The 27,293-nt window shown below is 46.3% G+C and overlaps 3 protein-coding genes across 4 annotated transcripts; all 3 read left to right on the top strand.

Annotated features, from left to right (window-relative positions):
* The first annotated feature begins 1,314 nt into the window (after positions 1–1,314).
* NTF4 (neurotrophin 4) lies at positions 1,315–2,795 on the top strand. The gene is made up of 2 exons (XM_044444609.1): positions 1,315–1,355; positions 2,160–2,795. The coding sequence occupies exon 2, from the start codon at positions 2,181–2,183 to the stop codon at positions 2,793–2,795; it is 615 nt and encodes a 204-aa protein (XP_044300544.1). The 5' UTR covers positions 1,315–1,355; positions 2,160–2,180.
* Positions 2,796–5,569: 2,774 nt separating this feature from the next.
* Positions 5,570–10,311, top strand: LOC123030601 (neurotrophin-4-like). 2 transcript variants are annotated; one of them, XM_044444668.1, is made up of 4 exons: positions 5,570–5,652; positions 7,985–8,460; positions 9,288–9,353; positions 10,171–10,311. In XM_044444668.1, the coding sequence occupies exons 1-3, from the start codon at positions 5,596–5,598 to the stop codon at positions 9,334–9,336; spliced, it is 582 nt and encodes a 193-aa protein (XP_044300603.1). In that variant the 5' UTR covers positions 5,570–5,595; the 3' UTR covers positions 9,337–9,353; positions 10,171–10,311. The 2 variants fall into 2 exon arrangements, with proteins under 2 accessions (XP_044300603.1, XP_044300602.1); XM_044444667.1 differs by lacking the exon at positions 10,171–10,311 and having other exon boundaries at positions 7,985–9,361.
* Positions 10,312–24,452: 14,141 nt separating this feature from the next.
* Positions 24,453–27,245, top strand: LOC123030508 (lutropin subunit beta-like). The gene is made up of 3 exons (XM_044444519.1): positions 24,453–24,467; positions 26,029–26,223; positions 27,012–27,245. Exons 1-3 carry the CDS (start codon positions 24,453–24,455, stop codon positions 27,243–27,245), a joined length of 444 nt encoding a protein of 147 aa, XP_044300454.1.
* Positions 27,246–27,293: the final 48 nt, after the last annotated feature.

The following is a 27,293-nucleotide window of genomic DNA, read 5'->3' as shown; positions in this document are numbered from 1 at the left end:
GCCACCATGTCAGGGAAGCTTGATTTAGGGCAAGTCAGTGGCAATGAGGGTGCGCTGCTATTGCCAAGCAATTGGAAATCAGAAATCATTGCTAATATGTGGCAGACTGACCAGGGATCTAACAATTGACCCAGATCCTATCCTTCCCTGCCCTAAAGGTAACCTTCAGCAATACCAGACAGATTGAAGCTATGATTGTTATAAGCTACAAGTATTTCTTTTCAGAGTGAAGCATTATGACCAAGCCTCTAAAAACCTGTTCCAGTATATGACATACTCCCTAGTTACTGCTCTACCACAAACGCACCTAATATTGCTACTAACCTTTTCAGGGGATTGCTTAATGCTGCCAAATGACCCAAGACACCTCTTTTGAGACAAGTTTGCAGCTACTAAAGGTAAATTGAGCAGCTGCTAGCTGGCATAGCAGGCAAGAGAGGTCAAGTGTCATAGTATCCAGGTACAGTGACAATAAGTCTGCAATCTTATACACATGGAGCTGGGATCAAGTTCCACTGAACTTAATGGACCTTACTTCTGAGTAGCTATATGCAGGATTGCACTGTTAATGCTTTAACCATTGGGTTCTGTGGGGCTTACTTCCAGGTACAAAGCTATAGAAGTGCAGCTTTAGCTGCTATACTGACGGTTCCACACTTGATTGTTTTCTATTTCCTCTTAAAATTCACAAAGAAATTTGCAAATTAATTAATTAAAAATTAATTTTCTTTTTTCTCCAATGCAGAGCATCAGCAATAAACCAGCTCTAGCTATTTCAAAATATTTCAAACTATTGTTATCTTGAATAAACAATAAATAGAATAGAATAAACAAACAGCAATAAACCAGTTCTAGCAATTTCAAGACTCTCCCAAACATCTGCAATAGCTAAAGCTAGTTTCTATGAGCAAGGCTAAAAGGACGCTCCCCCCGCCCCGCATTCTTTCTCAGCATTTTGGCTTTATCAGTTTTTCTACGGGAGGCAGTTAATTGGTGGTTAATTGGCTGTATCTATATACGGTTTCACCACAGAAGTTGTATTTCCTTTCCCACTTTTCCAACATGTAACCTCTCGATGGCATTGGGTATAGTGAAATGGCGTAAATAGATGAGAGGCTATCCTTTTTTACAATTAAATGCTGAGTTTTCCCTACTCTAAAAAATAGCCAAAAATGCCAGTTAGACCCAGAAGCAAAACTTGAGTCTCTTAACATTGTCTAGAAAGCCTGTCACAATCATGAGCAGGGAACAATGAGTGTACGATAAATGCTTCATGTAGAAAAGCCTTCATTTTCTATTGTTTTTCCCAGCCTGGGCCTCTGAGATGTTCTCTGCTCAGCCTTTTTTTGCCCCAGGTGAGTGTTAACCAGACAACCATGACTGCTTTTATAGGACATGCTCGGCATCATGATCTGGCATATCTTGGGCAACTGTGGGAAGCCATGGCCATCAACCCAGGTGATGCTATCTGAGGCCTTCATTCTGAACCCCCTCTGTAGCCACAGCTGCTAAATGTTTTGTCATGAAGTGAAAACTTCCTTTGTTCTTTGGCACACTGTGGGTAAACATTTGGGTGATGGCATGCTTTTTTGTAGTGGCTGGCGGTGTTTGCTTTTACCCACAATGCTTCATGGGTGGGCCCACCCTACTATTAAGTAGACTGTGGCAGCTGCTCAGATGCCACATGTTGCAGGGGTGGCAGCAACAACAGCCCTTGGCTGTTCCCTCAACACCGCCCCCTCCCCCCAGAGTTTCTTTCTGTTGTGCTACATGGCTTACCCTGCACCTCCTAAAATGCGTGTGCAACACACGGCCTGTCCTTCTGTCCTCAGGTGTGGTGAAAATTGCAACAGAAGTAGGATTCTGTTGACAATCCAGTCAACTAATGTGGCCACCATTTTGCCTCAGGCCAGCTCTATTCTGGGGCACAGAATTTTGTGAAAACTAAGATGGCAGCAACTGTGGCTGCTGGGAGCTCATGAGACCACATGCTACTAAGGGACCTCTCAGTCTTTGTGGTGGAGTCAGAGGGGTGGAAGATAATGGAGGGGGGAAACCAGAGGTGGGAACAGGGCCCTAACATCTGTTTTGTGAGCAATTTGCTGACAGTTGAGCCATTTCTGAGACAATTTCTTTCTTTTTCCTTCCTTCCCTCCCAGGTCCCCGCTGTGCAGGGAGTGATGCTTATTCTCTTCCATGCCATGGTCACCCCATTGCTCTGTGTCATCCGTGCTGCCCCTCTTTCCCACACCACTACCCTCCTTAACACTACCGATGTCCTCTGGAATGAGGCTCCCTTGCAGGATTGGGACCTCTTCTCTCCACGGGTTGCTCTTTCCAACCGTGAGCCGGCAGGGCCACCGCTGCTTTTCCTCATGGAGGACTCTAGTGCCCAGCCAGGGCAGGCTGCTAACAGAACGCTCAAGTCCAAACGGTCACTGGATGGGTCCATCCGCCGAGGAGAAATGTCGGTGTGTGACAGTGTCAATGTCTGGGTGACAGACAAGCGGACAGCTGTGGACATCCGTGGCAAAACTGTGACCGTGCTTTCTGAGGTCCAGACGCTTACAGGCCCCCTGAAGCAGTATTTCTTTGAGACGAAATGTAATCCGGCAGGGGGCACAGTGGGGGGTTGTCGGGGTGTGGACCGACGCCACTGGATCTCCGAATGCAAGGCTAAACAGTCCTACGTGAGGGCCCTCACGGTGGATTCTGACAAGATTGTGGCCTGGCGCTGGATCAGGATTGACACCTCGTGTGTCTGCACCCTACTCACTCGCACTGGCCGGACGTAGGGAGGAAAAGGGCCCAGCCCGTGTTTCACTTTGGCTAATACCACCCCCCTGGTGCAGCCCCCCCTCAGTCGCTGCTTGGTACAGTGCCTAAGCCGAACATGGTCTCTTGTTGGCCAAGAGGCACGTGCAGCTCCCACTGAACCAAAGGAAGGGGGCATCGTCCCTGCTGACTAACAGGCATCCAGCCATCATGTCTGGCCCTGCATGTACTCCAGCCAAGCCAGGGCTCCATATCAACAAGGTCCATCTCCGTGACTACAAGCAGTGGCCCTGGGATCCATGAGGAAGGCGACGTCACTGTTCCTTGTTCACCAGGGTGAAGAAGGGAATGGGAAGCTTTCCTGTGAGCTAGTCAGGGAGCCTGTGTGGAGGGGAGGGAGCAACCTCTGTGCTGGGCGGGGAATGATGGTGCAAACGAGTCACTCGTGGTCCATGCGGTATTACCAGTGTTGGCTCCAGATTTTTAAAGACCCTTGGGAAAAGCACCCTCCATGGGGCCCCTCCTTCAAGAACTCTTACCCATTGTCACCAGCGGCTTGTGATCTTCGTCTGCTTTCTCATCAGTGCTTCCGTTTGCTTGCTTGACAGGCAGCAAGCAAGCCAGCAGCGACATCTGTGCTGCCCTTATCCCCACACTAAGGTCTGGGCCAGAACCAGAGGCGGGGCACTTGCAGGCTGCGGGAGGTGCCTGAGTGCCTACCCTCAAGGTTGGCCCTAGTGACAAGCCTGTGTGATCGGAGCACAGGCGTCCTGGGGCCTTTGCATTAAGAGTCCTCTGGGCCCGGCTGTGATGCCCAGCCTACAGACCATGCCTTTGAAGCCCTGCAAAGCACACTGTACCCCAGTGCTCCTCCCTTTGCATAGCCTGCTAGATCAGGGGGTTTCAGCAGTCTGCCCTCAGGGAGGCCTTTCCATCTCAACACATCTGGCAAGGATTCAGTGCATGTGATTAAAAAGAAGCACTCCTGTGGCATGTTTGGAGGTGCAGCGTCTGTACATGTGTGGCCACCAGCCGCACCTGCTAGGCCTCCCCAGTGCTTCGTGCGCACCAAAGGCGCACAGCCCAGAACGTGCCCAGCAGGAAAAACCCTGTCATTGTGGGTGGTTTGTCCACCTAGCTGTTAATTGAGAAACTTCTGATAAGACTCCTGAGGAATCCTGGTGTTCTTTTGAAAACCAGCGTGCTTGATGGTGTAAGTTTACTTCTGGAGTCCCCCTTCCTTTCTTTATCCTTGCTTCATATTTATTGCCTCCCTTCCCTCCAGCTGCAGTTTGTGTTTGACCCCATCCTGTCATTTTAATTATTAACTTATTTGTGTCTATTTACTCTCTGTGGGGGACAAATTCTAGGAAAATGTGCGTGTGTTTGAAGGGAGGATTAAAAACAAAAGACATGCCTGCTACTTCATTTCCAGTGTCCTGATGTCTTATTTTAGGCGGGTGGGCTGAGGGGGAAGAACAGCATCTGGAAAGCAAGGCTCTTGAAAATGAAAAATGGGTTGCAAGTAGCCCCTGTTGACATTGCAGCCTTCCCAGTGTCTTCAACTGCAGCAAGCTGTGTTTTGTACACACATGGCACCCCCCCCCCCCCCCCCAACCCTGTGACTGCTTAGAACTCCAGAAGAAAACTTGTTCTGGCCTCAAATGCCACCTGAGGCCTGGCAACAGAATTGCGGAGCCTTCGAGACAGGCAGAAATGGACAGAATGTAGATCTGGATTGTAGTTCTCTAGCTTACTTGTGGTTGATTGGCAAGGATGTTTTCTGACTTCCAGTTGTTTAACTGCAGCTGCAATGAAGAGATCCCTGATTTACTTCTGCTGAAATTAAGGGTCCTTCCAGATAAGGCTTTTTACTATGAAATTGTCCTGCCTGATTCACAGAATTTTCCAGAGGCCCTTGTTGTCTTACATTTAAAACTCTCCTGTGGTTTCCTAGTACTACTTCTCTCTTGTTTTTTACCACAGCAGATCCACAGTAACAGCAAGAAATTGCACAATGTATTTGGATTGGTACCGCTAGGAACTATTGTTCTGGAAGCACTCAAAAGGAGTTTGAGATAACCTTGAGTGGAATCTTGTCTATGGGCTCCATTCATCTCTGATACTCAAAACAGAATTCCTGAGCTCAGAATTCCTTATTTCTAAGTGTATATCTTTTTCACCATGCTCTGGTTTCTGGGTCTTAAGATTGCATAATATAACCCAAAATATATATTTTGGGGGAGGAGTGAAATCCTGGGCATGGGGCCAGATTCTGCCCATTTGTGTGAGGTTCAGCTCCACAATACAGAGTTACATTTCAGTCCCAGACAGAGTAAAATCAAGATTCTCTGAGGTCACGCTGGCTGTCACCGATAATAAATACTTGTTTTTCTTTTACCATGAAATCAGTGGAGTGTAATAGTATGGTTAGATTTCAGCTGCCCAACTGTTTGTTACTGTCAGATCTTCCTCGGTGCTCCCCAATTACTCTAGTCACTTGCTTTAAAGTATTCTTGAAGGTGCCCAAAGGTATGAACGTTTTGCTGATGCAAATTGCAGTGGGGGGTGACTCCCATTGGAGTGGGGGTCCTCATCCATTGCAGATTTGTTTTGAGCTTTTTTTGTTTCAGCGTGGTACTGCAAACAAAAGGACAAGGTCCAAATGGCATAATTTGTGCTGCAGTGACATGGAGGGTTTTGACCTCTTTGTTTGCTGTAGCAAGTAGTAGCTAACAGGAAGAGTTCTGTTGACTTCGGGTGGGCTGAACCCGCTATGTCATCCATGTTATCTGGACATAAAATGCAGAGACTGAAAGAATGAAAAGAAGAGCAACGATGAAGGAGACTGAGAAGGAGAGATCTGAATGGATAAAGGTAAAAATATAGTTTCAAAAATGTAAATCAAATGTAAATCTAAATCAGTTGGGTGCCTGGGACAGATTGGTCTTAATGGTGGAGTGTGAGTCTGGAAAAGCTGATGATGAGCAGTAATTACTGGCATATGAAAGGACACAGGTCAGCTCAGAGGCAGGCAACCTTGTGCCCTCCAGATGTTTTGAACTCACATAGTTCTTGGCCACTGGCCAAGCAGAGGGTTATATGGGAATTGTACTTCAAACCATCCAAGGGGCACCAGGAGAGTCTACCTCTTTTTAGACTCTCATTATCCATACTCATGAGTGAGTTCTGATCTTTATACAGCCAAGATGACATCCCACACACGTGAGAGATCAGCGAAGTGTGTGGGGCTGCTGGGATGAATGGGGAATAGAAAATAGGGGTGAAACAGAGTTGTGGAGGAGTAGAAATGCCCCAATGCTATCGCATTGGAGGTGCCACTCATTTGCTGTGATTTTCTTGAATACAGGAATTCCTAAGCAATCTAGCATGCACCACTCAATTTCTTAGACCCTTCAGTTTCATTTTGACAAAGGTTTATAGTCCTTACAGCAGAAAAGTCAAATTTTGCAAACAGTGTGTGTAAAGCCTTTAGTTTCCTGTGTAAAGCCTTTAGTTTCCTCCTCCTTTCCCTTTGATGTTTCCTCTTTAAACAGGTTTTGCACCATAAATTGGTGAAAAGTGAGCTGGATTTTCATATTCTTGGACACAGCTTGCTTTATTTATTTATTTAAAGCTTTTATAAACCATCCCATTACTGTGCGTGTTGGGACGGTTTACAACAAGTGCAAATAAACTAAAAATGGCACAGCATCCAGTGATTAAGTATTAAAGCGACAATTAAAAACAATTAACAATTAAAATAATGGGAAAATAAAAAGGTTTTCGCCTGGCACCAAAAAAAAAAAAAAATTGGCGCCAGGCGAACCTCTCTGGGGAGTGTATTCCACAGTTGGGGCACCACTGCAGGTAGTCAGACCTGCCTGCATGAATTTGGACCAATAAGACCCCACTCAGTACTGCTTCTGCTTAAAACCCTAACACCAAGCCTGTGGTTCCCCATGGTTTTTGGGAGCCCACAAGTTATCCTTAGATAGATACGAATGTGCTCTGTCATTGAGGTTGGCTCTCCTGGGACCTTGAGCATATATGACTGTGATTGCTGCTTCTGTTGTGCTTAGTATCCCTGCCCTCCATGGGTAAGTTTCTGAAAGCTTCCTTAGGCTTGTTTAGGGCCTTGAAATCCTTTGGCCTTGTTTAAGGAACTCTGGCTATTTGTATAAGCTGGGGCAGGAAACCTGTGACCTGAGACCTTGGCCTGGTTTCATGCAGACCATGGACCACTGTACAAGACCTGTCTACTCTGAAAACATCACCACTTTGTTTTGCTCCATTTTGGCTTTGCTGGAATTAGGGAGGCCACTTATAAATCACCTAGAAAAAGGAACTGCATCACCCCAAAAGAGGACAACATTTACATGTTTTAGTTTATATGCAGTGGTGCAAATTTAGAAATAATTATGATAAAGAGAAATGCAGTACAACCTACCATAGTGTGAAGATTGTGTACCTGCCTCATTAGCCTGCTGCTCAGGTTTTAACTATTCCAGGCCAGCCATGTGTCCTCCTAATGGAACACGGTCCTCTGTTTTGAAGGTGCCATCTTAGCCCAGTTAAAAGATTAAAAAGCAAAGTAAAACATCAGAAAAGAGAGCTGGGCTTTGAGAGTTATTAACATCATCAGGATATCATATCAAGCAGCATACACAGGTCAGCTAGATGCAATTTTCCATTTGGACTTATTCTTTCTAAATCAGCATACATGTATACATTAGCATATGTAAATGTGAAAATGGGTAGCTTTTTTCAGGGAGTGAGTCATAATTTGCAAATCTTGCCTTCTTTATCAACCCCAACTCTTTGCTTCTGACATCACCCATTTTCGGCTCCGTCTCTGCCCAGTTTTAACTTTGGCCACACCCAACTGGCTGTAACTGTATAATGTCATGATCTATATGTTTTTATTGCAGCCAGTGTGGGTCGATAATTTTATTTATGTCATATTTTATTGTATTTTATCTATGCGAGCCGTCCTGAGGCTTTCACGACAGGACGGCATATAAATACTTTAAATAAATAAATAAAGTAGAGCTTGACAGGATGAATTTTCAGCCCTGCCCTATACCAGAGTGACAGGTGGTAATGAAGGGGAAATGAAGGCAGCAGTGGGCTATTGACCAAAGAACCTTTCTTAAGAAGCTGAGGCAATCATTCTAACAGAATTGCTTTTGTCTCCCTTCCCGTACAGGTTCCTGCCATGCTTTCTCTGCTCCTTGCTGTGCTTACCCCAGTGCTTTGGACCACCCATGCCATGCCCCTTACTGTTGTCCCCTACACTGCTAATGTTTTCTATACCGAGTCACCACTCAGGAAATGGGAGTTCATCTCTCCACACGTTGCTGTTTCTAGACAGGAACCTACAGTCCAACCCTCCTCGGAGGACTTCCCTTCTCAGTCTTCACAGACAGCCTGTGACATGATCACAACCTGGGTGACAGATAAGCATACAGCGGTGAACATAAGGGGTAGGAACGTGATGGTGGCTTCTGAGATCCTTACCCCTCATGGCCGATACAGGCAGTATTTCTTTGAGACCAAGTGCAATCCAAATGGGGGTACAAGAGATGGCTGCCGGGGAGTGGATCTACGCTACTGGAACTCTACATGCAGTACAGCACAATCATTTGTGAAGGCCCTCACAATGGACTCGCCCAACACTGTGAGGTGGGAATGGATCAAAATCGATACTTCATGCATATGCACCATAAGCCCTATAGAGAGAAATGTAGAAGGAGGAATGGGACATTAGAGGTACAGTGAGGAATGAACCATGGGGCAGAGCCCAGGGCTGCCAAATGACCATCCAGAGAGCAGTAGAAGCTGCAACATCCTTGCTTATCCTGAAACATTTTAGAGTTAGGGAGTAGCAAGTCAGTCATGTACATGGTTACAGATGTTCACTTTATGATTTTAAAAATATATAACCCTTTTCTGCATCAAAGTAGAGCTCATGTTTCTCAAGTAAATATACATCTCAGGAAAAACTCCCACCTCAACCTTGGAAAAACACTGCCAATCCATGTCAACTATGCCAAAGCTAGATGGATCAAAGTTCTAACTCATTCTAAGACGACTTCCTCTGTTCCAGAGGGAAATGGTAGTTAACTAAAGTATCATCTAAAAGTCATTAAGTCTAGAGTCACTTGGGTCATAGTCCATGGTGCCACATGGGCTAGTGAAGTTGTGGCTTTTTCCATCAGACCATATTACAGGACATACTCAACCATTATGGATGGATGTGCTCTCCACCTCCAGGCCCAACAAGGTATCTCATAAAAATACAAGAAGACAGAGCAAAACCACAAGCTGAGTATGAGTGCAACAACACCTTCCCACCTGTGTTGTCCAGCAACTGGTAGACAAGCATACCGCCTCTAATACTAGAGGCAACCTATCATTATCAGAACTAGAAGCTATTGACAGTTTTACCCACAAGAGGCACCATTAAGGGGCAGCCTGCATGGACTAGAGCCCTCAATTTTTCATTTCAGATTCCAGATCTTTGGGAAACCATTTGCCTCAGTACTGTGCTCTTCGTAGGCGCTTCCTAAATAAAGGTACTGGAGTCTTGATCATCTTTCTGTGTGTAATTCTTCTTCAATAAGAGTGTAGGACTTGTTTGTCCTAATATACCTACTCAAGTCTCTCTGTGTGTGTATTTCTATGTTAGTATATTGACATCCCACCTATCTTTCTTCCATTATAGTATTCAAGACCTTGTATCATGTGATCTTAGACAACTATATAGAACCCAATTTTATCTCTGACTTTTCTCCTTACAAGTGCTTTTGCTCTGTGATGAATTCCTATCTCTGTGTATGCAGGCTATTCAAACAGCATATAAAACAGCTATAAAAACATTTTCCAGTGTTTTAGAGCTCTGGGCAGGTGTGAATCTGCAAGTTTCAAAAACAACACAAGATCTTGTGGCACTCTCAGAACTAACAAATGTATTATAGCATAAATTTTATCAGATGCATGGTGTGTTATCTTAGATTGGCAGGTGTGGGTAGGTATGAGCATACAAGAACAGCAAGCAGTGAGGCCAGAGGGAGAATACATGCAAAATACAGACTGTGATAATTACATTAAAGGTTGAATGTATGGAAAGAAACCACCTCTGTTGCTCCCCACCCACCTTACTGCATGAATACAAACCTGCTGGAATGGCAGTTGAGTTTTATTTCAGCACTATTGATGGGATCCCACACAACACACTGTGCAGCAGAGGCTAGCAAACGTAACTGGAGAAAATGTAATAGGCTACGTTGTACACACAGCAACCCTGTCCTCCAAGAGTGGGGAATGGCCAACAGGGATTCAGGAAGAACAGGTGATTAATAGTAAGGTCGGCTAATGTTTCTTTGTCTCCAGCAGCTGCATATATATCCCCTTTCTCCAACTCCATGGGTTGATGTGTAGGAAACTCCAGAAGTCCTCTGAAACATCAGAAGGAAAAGTATTCTCTGGCCTCGAGTTCCACCTAATGGCCAGAACTGGAATTTCAAAACTTTCTAATTTGAGAAGGATTCCCACTGGTGGGAAGCATCTTCAACAACAATCCATGTTAGAGAACAACAAGGTGAAAATTATTGCAAGAATGCCATTGCAAGAATAGAAATGGGGGCATCAGGAACACAACCTTGTTTTGTGTTTTTTGTTCCTCACAAATATGATATCATCATGATAGCCTATGTTTCATGTTAAAGAGCTACAAGAGCTGTTGCTATGCACAATCTTGCACAAATGGATATTCACACATCCTTTACACTGTACAGAGTTTACAGAGATGGGAGGAAATGTATGGCCCTCTAGATGATGTTGGGCTACAATTGCCATCACCATTCACCACTGGACATGCTGGCTGGGGCTGATAGGAGTCAGAGACCAACAATGTCTGGAAGGCAACAGACTCCCCACTACCGTAATTAATTCCTTTATGCTGCTGCTGTTGGTAGCAGTTGTGGGATTTCAAAGTGGTCCAAATATGACTATTACTACTGGGGGCACCCAGAACACTGTCTTGTGGTTTTTCAAGTCAATATCCAAACAATGACTCTTTCAACCTCTTTATGCATTATTGCTATTTTTATTTTATTCATTAATTCATTTCTTTTGTACAGAGTTGCACCAGCTTTTTCCAGGTTCTGCTTGAAGCGTTGCAGAAGCCCCAACAATCAGAAGTTTCATGTCATGAGTGGAGCTGGCTGGAGCCGGGGGTCAGACTAGGTGGCCCGGGAAGCCCCTTCTGACTCAGTTGCTATGTTTCTAAGTTCATGGAGAGAGAGGAATAGGTGAACTGAGGGCAATGACAGCTCTACAATATTGATCCAACAAGGAGACACCTAATAATCTGTGCAAAGAGAAGTGTATTTATTAAAACACTACAATCTCAGTTGCAGAAAACTGGGGATATGTCTTAGGGTGTCATCAAATATACGTTTAGACAGAAAAAACCCCCCCTGCAACTCCCAGCCACTCCCTGCTCTGAATGTTGAGAGCTGTAGGCTTTTTTCTGTTTGAACATGCCTAGGTTTGCATTCTTATCCAGAAGTCTAATCATGACTATTCTCATTATGACGTCCAGGTTGTGAGTGCTGTTGCATAAGGTAACAAAATGGCACCATCAGTGCCAAGACTAAGGTACTGGCAAACTTCGGGAAACCACACAGTTTGCCAAAGTAGGAAAACACTAGAATACGTAAAATCTTATTGTGGCAGGGAGGGGACTCCCCAAACAGCCCAATAAGACTCCAGGTGCTCTGCTCTCATTTGTGAGGGTCCCTCCCCCAGTGCCATCTAGCCTGTGTGGTAGCAAGGTGGGGGCAATCCAGGCCTTGGCCCAAAAGTATTCCCACCTGCCTAGTAAGACTTACCACAATCTCGAGATTTGCAAGGCTTACTGAAACTCTCAGAAGGACTGCAGTGCTCACTCTAAAGCAAACTGCAGAGCTTCAGTGCCGATAACTGTGATGAAGCTCAAACAAGGGCACTGGGAAACAAAAGGGGGAGGTATTAGCATGCAGGGAAAATGCTGAAGGATGCAGGAGTGCAGACTCACAAAAAAGTTAAAGGGGATAAATTTATAAGATGGTCACCCTCACCACTGTTATGGTCATGGACTCCTGACTGCCAGACAACAACAACAACAGGTCCGACTGAAGCCTCGGTCCTAATGCACCATTATGTAAGAGTAATGCAGAAAAGGCGTGGGACAGCCTTCTCCAACCTGGCCATGCTGGCTGGGGCTGATAGGAGCGGGTAAGGGAGTCCTGGTTTAGACAGGAGGGGTGGAAGCCTACTTCCGCGTCTGGTTAAGGTTAGGGGCTACATGCAACGGAGGGGCGTGCTGCTCCCTAAAGGCAACAGGTGAGTCGTGGACGTGCAAGATTGCACGGCACGTAGCCCATCCGATCCCCTCAGTGTGGCTCACTAGCCGCGATCCTTTTACCCGCTCCTCATCCTCAGTGAGCTCCAAAGTGCTGACTCCTTCCCATCCCCCTGGGAACCTGCTCTACGGACCAATCGAATCCAGGGCTGACAAAGGACGGATAGAACGCATGGCTGCCAAGCGTTCTATCGCCATGGCAACGTTTATCCCAAACATTCCATTGTTCCCGCCCCTTTGTTGGTACCCTTAGCTGCCTCCTTGCTTGCTTTCGCCTGCAACCATGCCCCTGAAGCAGAGGCTGCCATGGCAGGCACTTTCTCCTCATTTCCCCTCGGCTGGGAGGTGGACTCCGTGTCGGCGGGGGCCCCCGAAGGACGCAGGCAAGACTGGAGGCAGACCAGCAGCGGAGTAGGGCTCAACTATAGCCCCCCGCTGCCATTCCCGCCGCCCTATGCACGAGTGAGCCAGCAGGCGACATCGAGTGGGGCTGGCTGGTTGGATTCGGATCAAGGGGATCGATATTATTTTGGGGGTGGGTCTGAGATCCCCGATTTCCGCAGGAGAGCTAATGGTGTCTAGAAACAGGAAGCCTGAGTCCGCTGGAAGGAATTGGGTCTACTGCAGCCTGATTTAACCTGGGTGACTCCACGTGTTGTAGAACCACAACCCACAGTTCCAATCTGCCTGACTGGCGCCTGTGGGAGTTGTAAGCAAACACCTCTGGAGAGCCCCTGGTTGGGGAAGGCTTACTGAGAGGGTGCTACAAGGACCCATGGGATCTGTTTGCATCAGTTAATCATTTTTTCCTGATTGTTTGCTGCCTTTTATATATTACCCATCACCACCCACTGACAGTCGACAATCCATGAGCCGCTGCCCCCGGCCTCTGAGAAAGTGTTGCAAAATGAGGTCATTCCACGATTGTCCACCACCACGCAGCTTGCCCATGGCCCGAAGACCCACGGGGGAGTGCTGAGCGTGCCCCGCTACTCTGTCGCCTGCTCACACTATGATGTCCTCTACAACAAAGACTTGAGAGAGAAGGTAATTTATGAAATATTTGGAGTAGGTAGGAAGGCTACAGCAAGTGCCAGTGCACTGGTTAAGGATGCAGGACTGGCACTTAGACAACCTAGATTTTACTCCCTGCTTGGCCATGGGACCAACTGACTTTGGGCCAGTTACAGACTCTCTGGCCAACCTACCTCACAGGGTTGTTGTGGGGATAAGACTGAGAGCAGCAGGAGGAGAATGATGTCAGCTGTTTTGCATCTGTAAGAAAAAAGCAGGATATAACTCTAATAAATAGAACACAGAAGGTGCTATGTGGGACAGGGTCTGTGGTATAATGTAGGGAAGGGGCTAGGAAGCCAGGAGGGCTCTTTGCTAGGTGGGGATGGGTGCCATCCTTGCCTCCCAGATGAACAGCATTGCAAGGGGAATACCAGCCTAACAACTCTCACCATCCCTGACCCTTGGCCACACTGGATGGAGTTAATGGTTCATGGTTAAAGGGCTCCAAGTTTCCTACCCTGCCTTGAATTAACATTTTTCCCTCCCCCTTCCTTTTGTTCCATGTTTTTAAATCAGAAGTGAATTCCATGTCAAGCTTGTGGGATCTATTTTGGTGGTTTGTGCTTTTAACAAGGCCCCACCAACCCACCAACCTAACCATAAGCAAAAGATGCACACTTGGAATTAAAGAATTCTGAGCCTATGATTTAATTATTTGAGGATGACAGTAGAGAATGATGTACATAATGATGTACATAATGTACAGGGTCTGCAGCCTGGGAGTGCTCCTCAACGCAGAGCCGTCCCTGGAGGTCCAGGTGACAGCAGTGGCAAAGAGCGCCTTCCTTCAGCTTCTGCCGATCCAACAGCTGCGTCCTTACCTGGATGAGCACTGCCTAGCAACGGTGACGCATGTCCCGGTAACTTCCCAGCTGGATTATTGTAATGCGCTCCAAGTGGGACTGCCCTTGAAAACAGTCTGGATACTTCAATTGGTGCAAAATAGAGCTGCCAGGCTGCTGGCGGGGACTGGTCATTATTCTCATATAACGCCAGTCCTTTACCAGCTTCACTGGCTCCCAACTGAAGTCCGGGCCCAATTCAAGGTGCTGGTACTTACCCATAAAGCCCTAAATGTCTTGGGTCCTGGATAGCTGAAGGAACGTCTCTTCCCCTATATGCCCTCATGCCCCTTAAAATCAGCAGGGAAGGCCTTACTCTGGGAACCCTCTTTGAGGGAGGTATAGAGGGTATCCACACAGAGGAGGGCCTTCTCTGCTGTGGCACCCAGAATATGGAACTTGCTCCCCTGGAACATGCTCCCCAGAGAGGCCCGCCTGGCGTCAACCCTCTACTCTTTTCAGCACCAGGTAAAGCCCTTTTTAATTTAACCTTCATTTTAACAACTAATACTATTTTAATAATATTGCTAATTTGTATACAGTTGCATTTTTATTAATTAAGAGAGGATATATCGTGGAATGTTTTTATGTTATTTATATTATATCATTATGTATATTGGAATTTTAATTGTGTAAGCCGTCAGGCTGTTGCAAAGGACTGCATACAAATGTCTTAAATAAATAATAAAATAAAATAAATAATCTGTTCAAAAATTCCACTTCTGGTTACTCTAAGCTTTCAAACAGAGCATGAAGAGCTGGGGATTAGAAATGGCGATTTCCAACTTTTCCACAAGAGGACACCCTTGTCCTGCTATGAAGACCATCCTCAACCCACTTCCTCTTTCTCACTGTACCTGTCCCCAACTTTCTGAATCACTCTTCTTCCCAACAGCTAAAACTGAGAGCCTGGAGGTTCCCACTGACCATGCGCAACCAGAAAAGTGAGATGAGGGACCGCTATCCTGGCTGGCCCAATCTGCCACACGATCCTACTTTTCATGCTGGGCCTCAGCCATTTGGGTTGGCGGCTCATCACAGAGATGGAGCATCAAAGGTATTAGGTATTCTTAAGGGAGGGGAGGACACCCCTGCACACCAGCCAACTCTCCATTCTAGCCAGAGTCAGCAGCTGAGAATTAAGGATGCTTTCCTTTTCACAGTTTGCAAATAGATGGATGGAGCCAGGGTCTGCCTTCCCTGAGAGGACGGGTTGCATGGGTTGGAAGTCCCTCTGCCTGCCTTTTGGGAGTCCCCCTCCTATGCTGCAATCCACCTGGCTTTTTAAGAAGCAATTTTAGGGGGCTGGAGGAGCTGTCATGGGAAGGAAAGGACAGAGAATCTTACTTCCAGCAGTAGTGGATCCAGCATGAATCTGAATCTAACCCATTGCTTGCATATGCTTGCATACTGTCTCTAGAGTGAGGTAAATTATTGTTCAGTGTTGTATTCCTGTCTCTCTCTCTCTCTCTCTGCATATGTATATAAGGGAGTGAGACCCTGTGTGCTTGAGACACAAAGCTTCAGAGGTAGCTTCACTCTGGAGCATTGTGGGAACTCAGGCGCATGGGAGAGTGTGTATGTATAGTGACACTTCAGCATAACAATAGTCCTTGCCAAGGTATGGGACCTTGGCAGCTACCCATGGGTGCCAGTGTACTGAGGCCAGGTCTGTTTGGTGATGGGTCTTTTTCTCAGTTGTTTCTTCTGTGACGCAGGCCGAGAAGTTCAAAGCTTCCTTGCCCTTTGTGTTGTTCTCCTTGCAGTCCGTTGTGGCCAGCACACGGAATGAAGAACTAGCAGGCGAACCATTCTATGTTCGTGACAGGGCAGTTCTGAGACTCAATGAACCCTATATATCTATCACCACCCAGGACTTCCGGCCCTTCACACAGTAAGTGTGACTCCTGTTGATTCTCTCTCGCTGCTTCCAACACCTGTACACTCTGGTATTGCTGACATCCCCTGCATGTCAAGAGCAGCCCAGATAATTGTGGCTGGAGCAGCTCCTCTGCTAGAGAAGATGTCACTACCATGTTTGGGGCTATTTAGCTTCAGGAAAGAGAAATATGGTGAATGGGGAAACAGCAAAGGTGCACAGTCGTTGCAGTGTGGAGAATGCATGATAGGATGGAGAAGTGTTTCTCCTTCCCTCACAATATGAGAACATAGGGATATGCAAGGCACAGGGAAATGCTTCATACAGCACAGAGTTAAACCATGAATTTTGTTTCTACAGGATGTGGTGACAGCCACCAAATTAGGGCTAGCTGAAGAATGCTAGGAGTTGTAGGATTTTAATGTATGACTGTGGCCTCAGATGGATTTAAAGGAGGATTTAACAGGTTCATGGTGAATGAAGTTGCAGTGGTTCTTAATTTTAACTGGAAAGGGATATGCAGGGTCAGAGGTAGTAGGCCTCTAAAAACCACTTGCTGGGCAATAACAGGGAGAGAGAAACCCTCACACCCTGCTTGTGTATCTGTGCATTGTAACCCAAATTCTGCCAATGGTATAAATTGGTGCAAATTCAGCATACTTTATCCTGTTTCTGCTAGTCACATTAGGAAGAGACAAGAAGCCATGAAGAGATTCCATGCTGAGACTATGGATTCTTGTATTTTGTAGTTGCTCACAGTTCTGCAGTGTTAGTGGGGACCATCCACAGGGTTTCAAGCAATCACAGAGGCCAGAGGCTTATTATTCTAAATTAAGGGTGGTGTTCGTTAGAATTTGAAAGGCATATCCACTAACATACTCTGCAGTGTTTCCTCATTTCCTAAGAATAACCCTACGTGCATGTAGAGGCTTTTCTGTTCACTAGCCACTTCCCTCCCTTGCATGCATTCTTGGCTATCTGGTTTTACTCCCTTTCCAGTGAAAGCGAAGGTTCTGACCCTACCTCCACTCTCTTTCCATTCCCCCCACAGGAAGGAACTACAAGGCTACGCACGGAAAGATGCTCTTACATTCTGGCAGTGTGAGGGTTATCCAAAGGCCTGGGGCCATGGCTTGAAGGAGAACCCGCAGGCACGGGATTCCTACCCTCTGATCCGTGCACCTGGGCCAATGCGAGACGTCAGCAAATTTTCCAAGGCCACCCGGGTGCCGCGCTTGCCACCAAACACAACCGCTGTTCCCCACCGTGGTTTACTGAGCCTGGCAAAGGAATCTTACCAGCCCCCCAACGACCACAAGCGCACCTGGGACCGCTTCTGCCCTGTGGAGCGGCCACCCACTGTATCCTGCCAGGTGCCTGTGGTGGAGATCATGTGTGTGCCACGCATGTATGAGACGGAGTATAAGTGCTATGGAAGCGGCAAACCCGTGCCAGTGTGAGACGCCAGGTGCAGCAGTGGGTTTACGCTGGGATTTGGGCCTATTCATTCCTCCCCCTCAGAGAAACCAAAAACTCAAATATATCACTAGCATTTGCTTCGGTCTTCGTTTTGCTGAAGCAACTTCTGATTGAAGTTTAGAGTAGCTTTCCCCAACCTGCTCTCCAGGCATTAGATAACAACTTCCCATCATCTTCAGTGTGCATGATGCGAGCTGTAGTCTAACACCTCTGGAGGACACCAAACTGATAGAGGCTGCTCTGGAAGCATTTAGAAATGGGGCGCCTTTTTGCCAGATCCAAAATTATCTCGTTAAAAAGTCTTCTAGTATTTTGTAATTTGTACTTTAATTTTCAGGAAGATTTGACTGCAAAGCACAAAAGCTATAATCCAGGTGTGCAGAACCTCACGTTCAGGGACAAATCCAAGCCTCTGAGGGCAATTTGTCTTCCTCCTCCCCACTGATCATTTGGTAGTTTCCCGGCATTTTCCTTTCTTCCTTCTCACAAGCTGAAATGCTTCTCCTAAATATTAGGTACTGGCAGTAAAGAGTTTAAGCTAAAATATGCCAAGTCTTTTGTCCCCACTGACCACTTGAGTGTGACCCCAGATGAAATTTGGCCCTCGTGCTGAAGAAGGTTCTGCACCCCTGCTCTAATCATTGCACCTGGGCATAATACCTGTTGGCAAGACTTCAGGCCAAACACACCTAGGATTGGACTGCAAGAATGGATTCCACAATAATGCATCATGCAAAGGAAAATTAAAATATATTGCTTAGGTTAAAGAGTCGTTCCACAGGGGTTATAAGGATTGCAAGAATTAAATCGATCCTGAATGTCTGCTTTGCAAGATGTTTCAGTTTCCATCTACATATGGGAGGTGCCTGGAGCTCAGCAGCCACTGCCAAACTGAACACAGTGGACTGGCATTGGCAACTCTTGGTCCTCCAGGTGTTGGACTGCAATGTCCATCATTGTTACTGGTGGAGGGGAAGAACAGGAGCTGCTTTCCAGCAACCCCTGAAGTGCCACAAGTTGCCCATCTGCAATATTCCAAAGGCAGTCGAACCGGCACCCACTAGGTGTTGCCCAGAGGTGCACGTGTGTGGGGAGGAGCTGGGACAATCTCCTTCTTGGCCACACAAAAGAAGGGCTCCCTGACCCAGGCCTCGTGAATTCCTTGGGCAGTGCAGCAAGTGTGGAGAGACACCTGAAAGAGAGGCACACGCTCTGTCTTCCACCCTTCCTGCAAGCAACTCAAGGCAGTTTACATGCAGTTTTATGTTCAAAACCTCCTGGGAAGTGCATCAGGGTTAGGAACTGAGTGTGTGTGAACACAGTGGGACTTATGTTTGAGTAAATTTGTAGGGTTGTGCTATTTCTGACCTCCAAATAGTACAGTACTTCCAACTCTCATGAGCCCCAGGCACCACGGCTAATGTTCAGTGATAATGGGAGTTGTGGTCCAACAAGATCTAGAAGGTTATACTTCCTCCACCCTGGAGACCAGGGAAACCCCAATTCAAATCTTCACTCAGCAACAAAACTATTACTGGGTGATTTTAGGCCAGGCACTCATACTCAGCCTAACCTACCTCACAGGGTTGTTGTGAGGATAAAGTGGAGCAAAGAATACATATGCTGCCTTGAACCTCTGTAAGGAATTTTAGCATGAGAAAATAAATGTTCTAGTCACTACATCTCCGTGGCTCTTGTGCTTATCATGTGTTTTTGACAATGCTGCTGAGTTGTGGCAAGTGGTGATCTGTTAACAAACACATCCTGTATAGGCCCCTCCATGTTGGTATCCGTGCAAGGCTTGATTGTAACCACTTCCACAGACTAAGCTTTTCATTGCCCATGAACATTCTTACAAAAATGGGAAACTGACACGCTTCAGAGCCATTTTTAAAATAAACATTTAACAGAAGCAGTTAGTCCTCACCACTCTGTCCCAACCCATAGCTGAGGAGTGTAGGAAGCTACCTTATGCTGAGTCAAATCATTAGCCCATCCAGCCCAGGACTGCTGACACTGACTAGTAGCCACTCAATCTCTAGGGTTTCAGGCAGGTTTTCCAGGCTAGCTGGAGATGCCAGGGATGGAACCTGGGAACCTCTGCATGCAAAGTCGTAACTCTTCCTCACAGCTTCAGACACTTCATGCTTGTTCTACTAAAGCCGTGAGGAGTAAATGTGCACCTCTTATATGGAAGCCAGGAAGTGACCACTGGCTACAACAAAAGAATTGGTTGCCCAACAAAACAAAATCAAAAGGATGCTTAAGGTTTTCACTTAAACCTTAGAATGATATTGGGGACTCAGAGTTGGCCCTATCATTAAGCAGAGTAAGAGAACCCATTTCGGGGTGTTCTGAAATGGTAGCTCCCCCCACCTCCCACAAGTTTTACTGCCAGGTTGCAGAGGCTGAGGTGCTTTTGGAATTTTCTGCCTTAGGTGCCAAAGTAACTAGGCCACCCTTGGTTACTATGAACCTGGCCTTGGGACAGGATAAAGGGTACCATTTCCTTCTGCATGTCAAGCAAGAAATGGTCTTGAGCAGCCCTTTAGACGTGACCAAGGCCACAAAAGGGTGGGGGCTTTCATTCACATTAATCTTAGTACCAATTTATTTCTCATTATCTGCAACCCATCCTTCTTTCTAAAGAGATCAGGGCAGCATCTGTAGAATTCTTATTATTTTTTTTTTCATTTTACCCTCATAATAATCCTGGAGATCAGTTAGGCTGAGAGAGAGAGAGCGCGTGCAGAATTTGCCCAAGGCTATGCTTTAAGCTTCATAGCTGATAAATTACTGTCTCCTCTACCTATTGGAAATGAGTGACCCTGAGTCATTTAATAGACTGTTCTTACGTCCTTTTCATCTATGATTTCCTCCCACCTAGCACTGGCATTGTCTTTCAAAAAAAAATCTATTGGAAAACCAATATTATTAAACCTTTGTCAATCTTGCCTGGTACAGCTGCTCCCCCTTCCCCTGGCCACCCACACACATTTGCCACAGTTCCCTGGACGGTTCACTCATTAAAACCAACAACACAATGAAACATCATATAAAATACTCAAACATAAAACCCAATCCATGCACCTTCTGGACCCTGCTTACTGAGCTGCGGTAGCAGCTGCTCAGAACGGTTCTGAGCACCTGGGACAGGCCAACACTTCAAATTTGCCATAGTTACATCCAAACAAAGCTAGGCCAGAAGCATTGTGGGAAACTCAAAGGACAGTCAGAGCTAGCTGCTGTGCTCTTCAGTTGGCCAGCCCATGGGGCATAGGGAACTCCTCAGCAGGACTGTGTTCTTGGCAATGCCACAAAGATATCATTGCTGTCAGCCCTCTAGACTGTAGCCCACATGCCAGATAGTTCCAGCATGTGAAAGCTGACTCAACACAGGCAGCACAGGTGCTATGCCTGGATTCTGATCTTCAAGTGGTAGGTTGCAACCGGACCTCAGATGGGACATCTCCAAGAGCACCAACACAATTTTGGCATTGTTTAGGTTCTTTAAGAAAGTTCGGAAAGAAAACGGGTGGGGAATCCAGATGCAAAAACAACACATTTCAATAGTTAAAATGATGCATTAGTAACTTACACTGAAATTGGACCTGCCTTTGAACAGTATTTGGAAAATTCAGCTGTTCCAAAATACAACAGCTAGAACAGAGGTGTTGCACTCAGGCCTGTGGGGCAAATACAGCCCATGAGGGGTCCCTTCCGACCCTCTCCTTCAGGGTTTCTCACCACCTTGCCAAGGCATGTCTATTTCAGTAAACATGTGATCCTTTCAGATTGCCTATATTTCATGTTCCCTGGCTTTAAAAAATGAAATTCTAGCTGCTGTCCCCATCTTTTGTGATAGCAACCTCATGTCTTCCAGATGTTTTAGGCTATGACCTACATAAACCCCATGCAGCATGGCTGATGGAAAGGGATTGTGGGAATTCTAGTCCAAAACATCTGGAGGGCTCCAGGCTGCCTATCCATGATGTATATTTTGTTAACCTTTTAGCATGTGTTGCCCACATTTTAAAAGTCTATTGCGTGAACTGCCTTGTGAGTTTGTTAAAAAACCAAAAACAGCAGAACACAAATTTTCTTCTCAATAATTTAGTACAGGTACACACACACACTGTTCCACTCAGATTGTAGCAAGTTTCTGACAGCTACTTCTCAAGCATCATCCTAAACAATCCCACATTGTGGTGGAAAGGAAAGTGATTTCTGTTCTGAAAAGCCAATTCATTCCTGAGAATGCCAATGTCTTGGAGGATTCACAAGAAACTGTTACCAGAATAGAATTATAATTGCTCAGCAGGAAATAACTGAGGAGCCAATAAAATGGGGATGCGGATAAGGGGAGTGACCAGAGTATGGGAGGAAAGGCTGGCCTGTGTTTCAGATTTGGTTCCTTCCCAAAAAGTTCCTTCTTGGAGTAGGTGGATGCATTATCCTTCTAGCATATCTACAATTACACATTAATCTAGGTGCATGAAAATTAAGGCATTATGCTGCCTGTTTCATGCTGTAAAACATTATGGGCTTAGTTTCTAGCAAGTCTTTAACCAAAAGAAAACCATTCTTGGTTATTGGATCCATGGAAGGCAGGACCATTGCAGAATAAATGAACTGGGTATCAAGGCAAAGCCACAGCTCAGCGGTGGGGCAATATAAGTTGCATGCAGAAGGACCTGGGTTCAACCCCCAGCATTTTGAGGTAGGGCTGGAAAATACCCTGAAGATTCATTGCTGCTCCTAAGCAGAGCTCTTAAGTGCAATAGGAGAGGGTGCTAAGGCTTGAAACTTGATCCTTGAAGAAGGACTGATACTCATCCCCATTTTCCACTGTGAAATGTTGCAGGATTTGCTCTCAAAACCCAGCCAAGGGCAAAGATGAGGTAGGGAAGGAGATGAATTAGAAAAAAGCCTGATCAGAGGAGCCAGAATAAAGCCAACTCAACAATGCACCTTCCCTCTATGAAGCCTTCTGCTGGTCAACTCATCACTAGCTTGTTTTTCAGTGCAAGCCACACAATGCCCTTTTAAGTTTCCAAAGCTGGGATTGATGTCAGGGACAGCACCCTCAGCAGGATGGGACAAAAGCAGGCAGGGATTTCTCACCTAGCAACACACCTGATGCAGTGCTCAGCCAGTGGCCTTGAACAAAATCTGGCTACTCAACAGCCTATGGAAAATCTCTAGCTGGTTTCATTTGTTGCTACTGCAAGGTGGGGAAACTCAGAAGAAACATTGTCCCCCAGCTCTCCATTTAATTTGATCCGTGGCTCAGGCATAAGTATGCTTTAAGCCAGCTGAGTCCTTGAGCGCTTCATCAACAAGGAAGATGAGAATCTGTATGAGCACATGCAAAGCACGTTTCCCTTGCCAGTGCAGGCAGCCACATCCTGTCCCCCAGCCTATAACATCATGGAGGTGAAGGAAAGCCTATTTCCCTTGAACTACCCATACCTATCTCTATTGTGCTAGGGCAGGATTGTGGGATCCCAGCACTTCGCTTGCTCTAACATGACTTGATTCCCGCCCCGTCACCATACCTAGCACCTCCTTAGAAGAATAAACAGTACCAAACTTTCTATCAGAGAACCTGTACATTCTAGCATTCACATTCTAACCCTCTGACCCTCTTAAGCACCCTGACCGTAAGCCCCCGCCCTCCATTTTTGCAACAACCTCCCTGCTGAGCCTGCCAGGCACCAGATTTGCCATCTTTTGGGGGTCATGACAGCCCCCTTTGAGGAGATCTTTAAAGACCTCCCTGATCATTCAGAAGCCCGGTATAACTAGTCAGGTCTTTTTCTTTGACTCTTGACCGAGTCTTGTAACTTATTTACATTCCTTTATGTTATTTTAAGTTAATTCTTAATGTGTTTCCTCTATTTACATTATTGTTTTTATACTTTGTTGTAAATGGCCCGAGTGCATCAGCTATGAGTGGAATAGAAATGAAATAAATAACCGTTCCAAATGTTCTTCCCAAGAACCCCTAATCCCTAGAACTGACCAAATCAAAATCCTGCTGCAACCCCGCAAAACAGGAGCTAGCAATTCTGGTCAACCTGGGGGCTCATTTCCAGCTGCTGGACTTCCACCAGGGCTGTGTTCTTGTCACTACACTACACTCAGTGACTGAAAAAAAGTGGCAAACTACCATGCAGAGTCAAATGAGTCACATGAGCCAGTTTTCAAGCTAAATGCAGTGTTTTCTGAGGTGGGCTTTTGCCAGAAAAGCCCTGATCACTTACCACCAAGATAGGAGAGCAAAGGGATTTGGGATTTTTGCATAGAAAGGGCAGCATAGTCTAGCAGAGAGCTTGCTGCTAGTAGGCTGGGAAGACTAGGTTAAATTCCTTGTTCAGCTGCGAAGCTCATTAGGCACGCTTGGGTCACTGCCTTGTCAGTCAAATCTACCCCAAGGGGCTGTTGTGATAATAAAATGGCCCTTGAGGGTTCCTCAGTGGACTATGCCCATTTCCCCTGTCCATACCTTCCTTTACCTGAACATCAATCATTTGGCAGCTTCCCAGCTTTTGTACAGTATTTTCTTGTTCTAAAAAGGTTGAAATGCCTTTTGTAGAGCTGTCGTTTTCAGCTATTGTGGCATTTTTTGGCTTTTTCTCTTCAGCCCTGCCTACCAAATGCTGGCATTGAACCTATCTGCAAAATGGAACTGGGATTTCAGGCTAAAAGTGTTTCTGCACCTTTGCCTTGCAGGAAGGGTGAAATCCAAATGTGGCGCCACCACGGCCATTCAAGATTCAGTGGAAGACAAGGCTTCCAGGGAGAGCTGTGCATGTTTTTTTAGCATCCCTTGACCTCGGGTTGGCAGCCTGGTTGGCAACCAGATACATCCTTTTTTTGCTTGTCCTTGAATCTCCTGTCAGTTGAATGATGGGCGGGGGGAAGTCATATAAAAGATGACGGAAGGTAGGAGAGAAATACTCCAATCCAGGCTGGCTAAGGAGACACGATGAAGTTGATACAGGTAAGTGCAAATGAAAGAGCAGTTGCATGAGCAGAACATACGTGTGGTTCCTGCATGCTCTCATGAAGGTAATGAATGCCCTGAGGACAGTGTGAGCCACTGCGATTGCAAGTCAGTGGATGCTGTTTTATTTCTTTGAATGTGTGAGATTGGTTTAGAAGTCAGATTGCAAGGAGGCAGACTTCAACTATAGCATTAGGAGAATCTTTCAAACCGTAAGACCTGTTTGACAGTAAAATGAGATTGCTATGGACACTTGGCTGGAGGCATTTAAGCAGTACCTGGGCTGGACTTTCAGAGATGCACTATTTGAGAGATTCCTTTAATCAGCAGGAGCTTAGACTAGATGATCAGGGTTCCTTTCAAATCTGTTTTATTATTCTAGGTGCTTCAGGCAGAAGGTAAGCAGCAACACTACAGATATTTCTTCAGAAGTCAGTCCTATTAAATTTGATGGGGTACTGCCCACCAAGAATGCATGGGATACATGGATCAGAGCCTGCTAACAAAATTGAAAAAGCTCTGATAGAGCTCAGAAGCTTGCATGTCCTATACCCCAACCAGAAGATACAGGAAAAGGTTATCAGCTTTATTCATTCTGCACTCTCATCCATTTTTAGCAACCCTGCAAAGCTGGGGTACTTGTAAGTTAACTTGTGGTTTTCCTCTCCATTAATATCAAGATGGGGCAAATCCACAGCCAGAAAAGACGGGAGGATGAGGTCTCAAGGAAGAGCACTCAGTTCCCCGTAAACAGTTGGGAGAAGCTGCTCATTCCTCTCCCCACCCAGGATAGGTTTGCTTGTGCTATATTGGGGACCTCATAGATTTATGTAATAATTTTGGATAAATGAAATGTTAACAGAGTGCCCAAATGTTTCTCAGCCATATCAATGACTTTGCACCCATTGGCCAAAACACCAGAAAAGGGTTCAACACTGATTTTTTTACTGTGCAATTGGAAAACCATCCGTACCCCTTTCCTAAGAGCTAAATTTTTAAGCTAGACAGACAGAACCTGGAATAGTCCCTAGGAGACCAGGACCCCCGTGGCAGCCTTGTCCAACTTAGCTGCCCGCAAATGTGTCAGACTGCAACTCCCAACCAGCAAAGTCAATGGTGACTATGGGAGTTGAGTTCAACGCATCTGGTGGTGGGGGCGGGAACAGATGGCACAAGGCAGCCTGACCATGTCCTCGCCCTGGGGAGATGAGAAAATGGACCAGTTAATTTGCTGTGCTCAGCCCCTACTGAATCACAGATGACAGAATCTGACAGATGCCAAATTTTAGAGAGAGCAAAGGAGGAACAGTCAGATCAAACAGCTGCATCAATGCATTCTTGCAAGAGATCTAAATGAATGCTGCAAATTGGTCATCCTCTCCTGAAATTCCTTTAAATGGCCACCTAGACTCTCCCTATTTGATCTATGCCTGAGCATTCAGGCATGAACCCCATCCCGAATCACAGCCTGGCGACGACGACAGCAACATGTCGGGTGGAACCCGCACTGGTCTTGCTTTCTAGATTCCTCAATGCCCTCTCTCGTCAATCGTTGCAGGGAAAGAATCTTCTGCTGGCAGCATGCCTACTCTTGGCTCTCACCCACTGTGCCAGTCGCAGGAATGGTCCACGTGGCAGCAGTAGCAGCCTGGCCTGCCACCCAGTCAATGCCACGATTGCAGCAGAGAAAGAGGACTGCCCTGTCTGCATGGCTATCACCACCTCTATCTGCAGCGGCTACTGTGAGACAAGGGTGTGTGCATATGGGAGGAGGGGGAGGAGGGGGAAGAAGGGGAGGGGGAGTGAGTGAGTGTGTGTGTGTGTGTGTGTGTGCGTGCGTGTGTGTGTGGCGGGGGTGGGGGGAAGAAATCCTTTAAAAATCCCACACAAGAGAGAGCAGGAAGGAAAGCGATCCTTTAAAAATCACATGCTTCCAGTTTAGACTGACAGCGGGACTGAAAATCCATGCGCCACATGCTTAGCATAGACTTGCTTGGTGGGCAGTGGGGAGTGAGAAGGGTCGGAAAGCTCACCAAGCAGGTGCCTATACTTCTCCAAAGCACCCGCCCCCTTTGTTCTTGAGAACCATTCTGAGACAAGGTACACAGGGGCAGAAGCGCCTTAAACATCTGGTTTGAGGCTTCTGCACACAAGAACCATACAGTGTATCCCAAAATACAGAAGGGCATCCACAGCCCTGTTCTCCATCATCTTCTCCTATTAAGGACCCAGGCAAGTTGCAGCTTACAGGGAGAGCACGCACTTGTTCTCTGAAAAATTGATGTGCTGGCCATATAGCAGGCTTTGGAATCCCACCATGTGAATGTGCGCGCGCACCTGGATGAGGACAAGAGATGCACAACACAATGGAAGACAAATATACCCACCAGAACAGGCCTGTAAAAGAAGTTGGTGCAAATGCGCCAGCCACCCTGGAGCAGGAGAATGGAGGCCTCTCTTTCAGACACTACCCTCCCCATACATTAGCAAGGGGAGACTGGTCGTGTGCAGCACCCCTTTCTAACCCCTCACTATTTTCAGGAGATGTTGTGGAAGACTATCCTCTCATCCTTCAACCAGAGGGTCTGCACCTACAAGGATGTCCGCTACGAGACCATGCTTTTGCGGGGATGTCCAGCAGGCGTTGACCCATCCTTCACGTACCCAGTGGCTCTCAGCTGCCACTGTGACCTCTGTAAGATGGACTCCAGTGACTGCACTGTCCAGAGCACTGGGCCCAACTCCTGCAGCAACCAGCATGTCCTTGCCTCATAAGAAGTGGGGTAACTAATGATATTTGTTCTCCAAGACCAACAACAATAT

This window comes from Varanus komodoensis, unplaced genomic scaffold (genome assembly GCF_004798865.1).
Source record: "Varanus komodoensis strain SLA01 unplaced genomic scaffold, ASM479886v1 scaffold45, whole genome shotgun sequence".
NCBI lineage: Eukaryota > Metazoa > Chordata > Lepidosauria > Squamata > Varanidae > Varanus > Varanus komodoensis.
The sequence above is the reverse complement of the archived record's forward strand: the minus strand, read 5'-3'. Positions and strand labels throughout refer to the sequence as shown.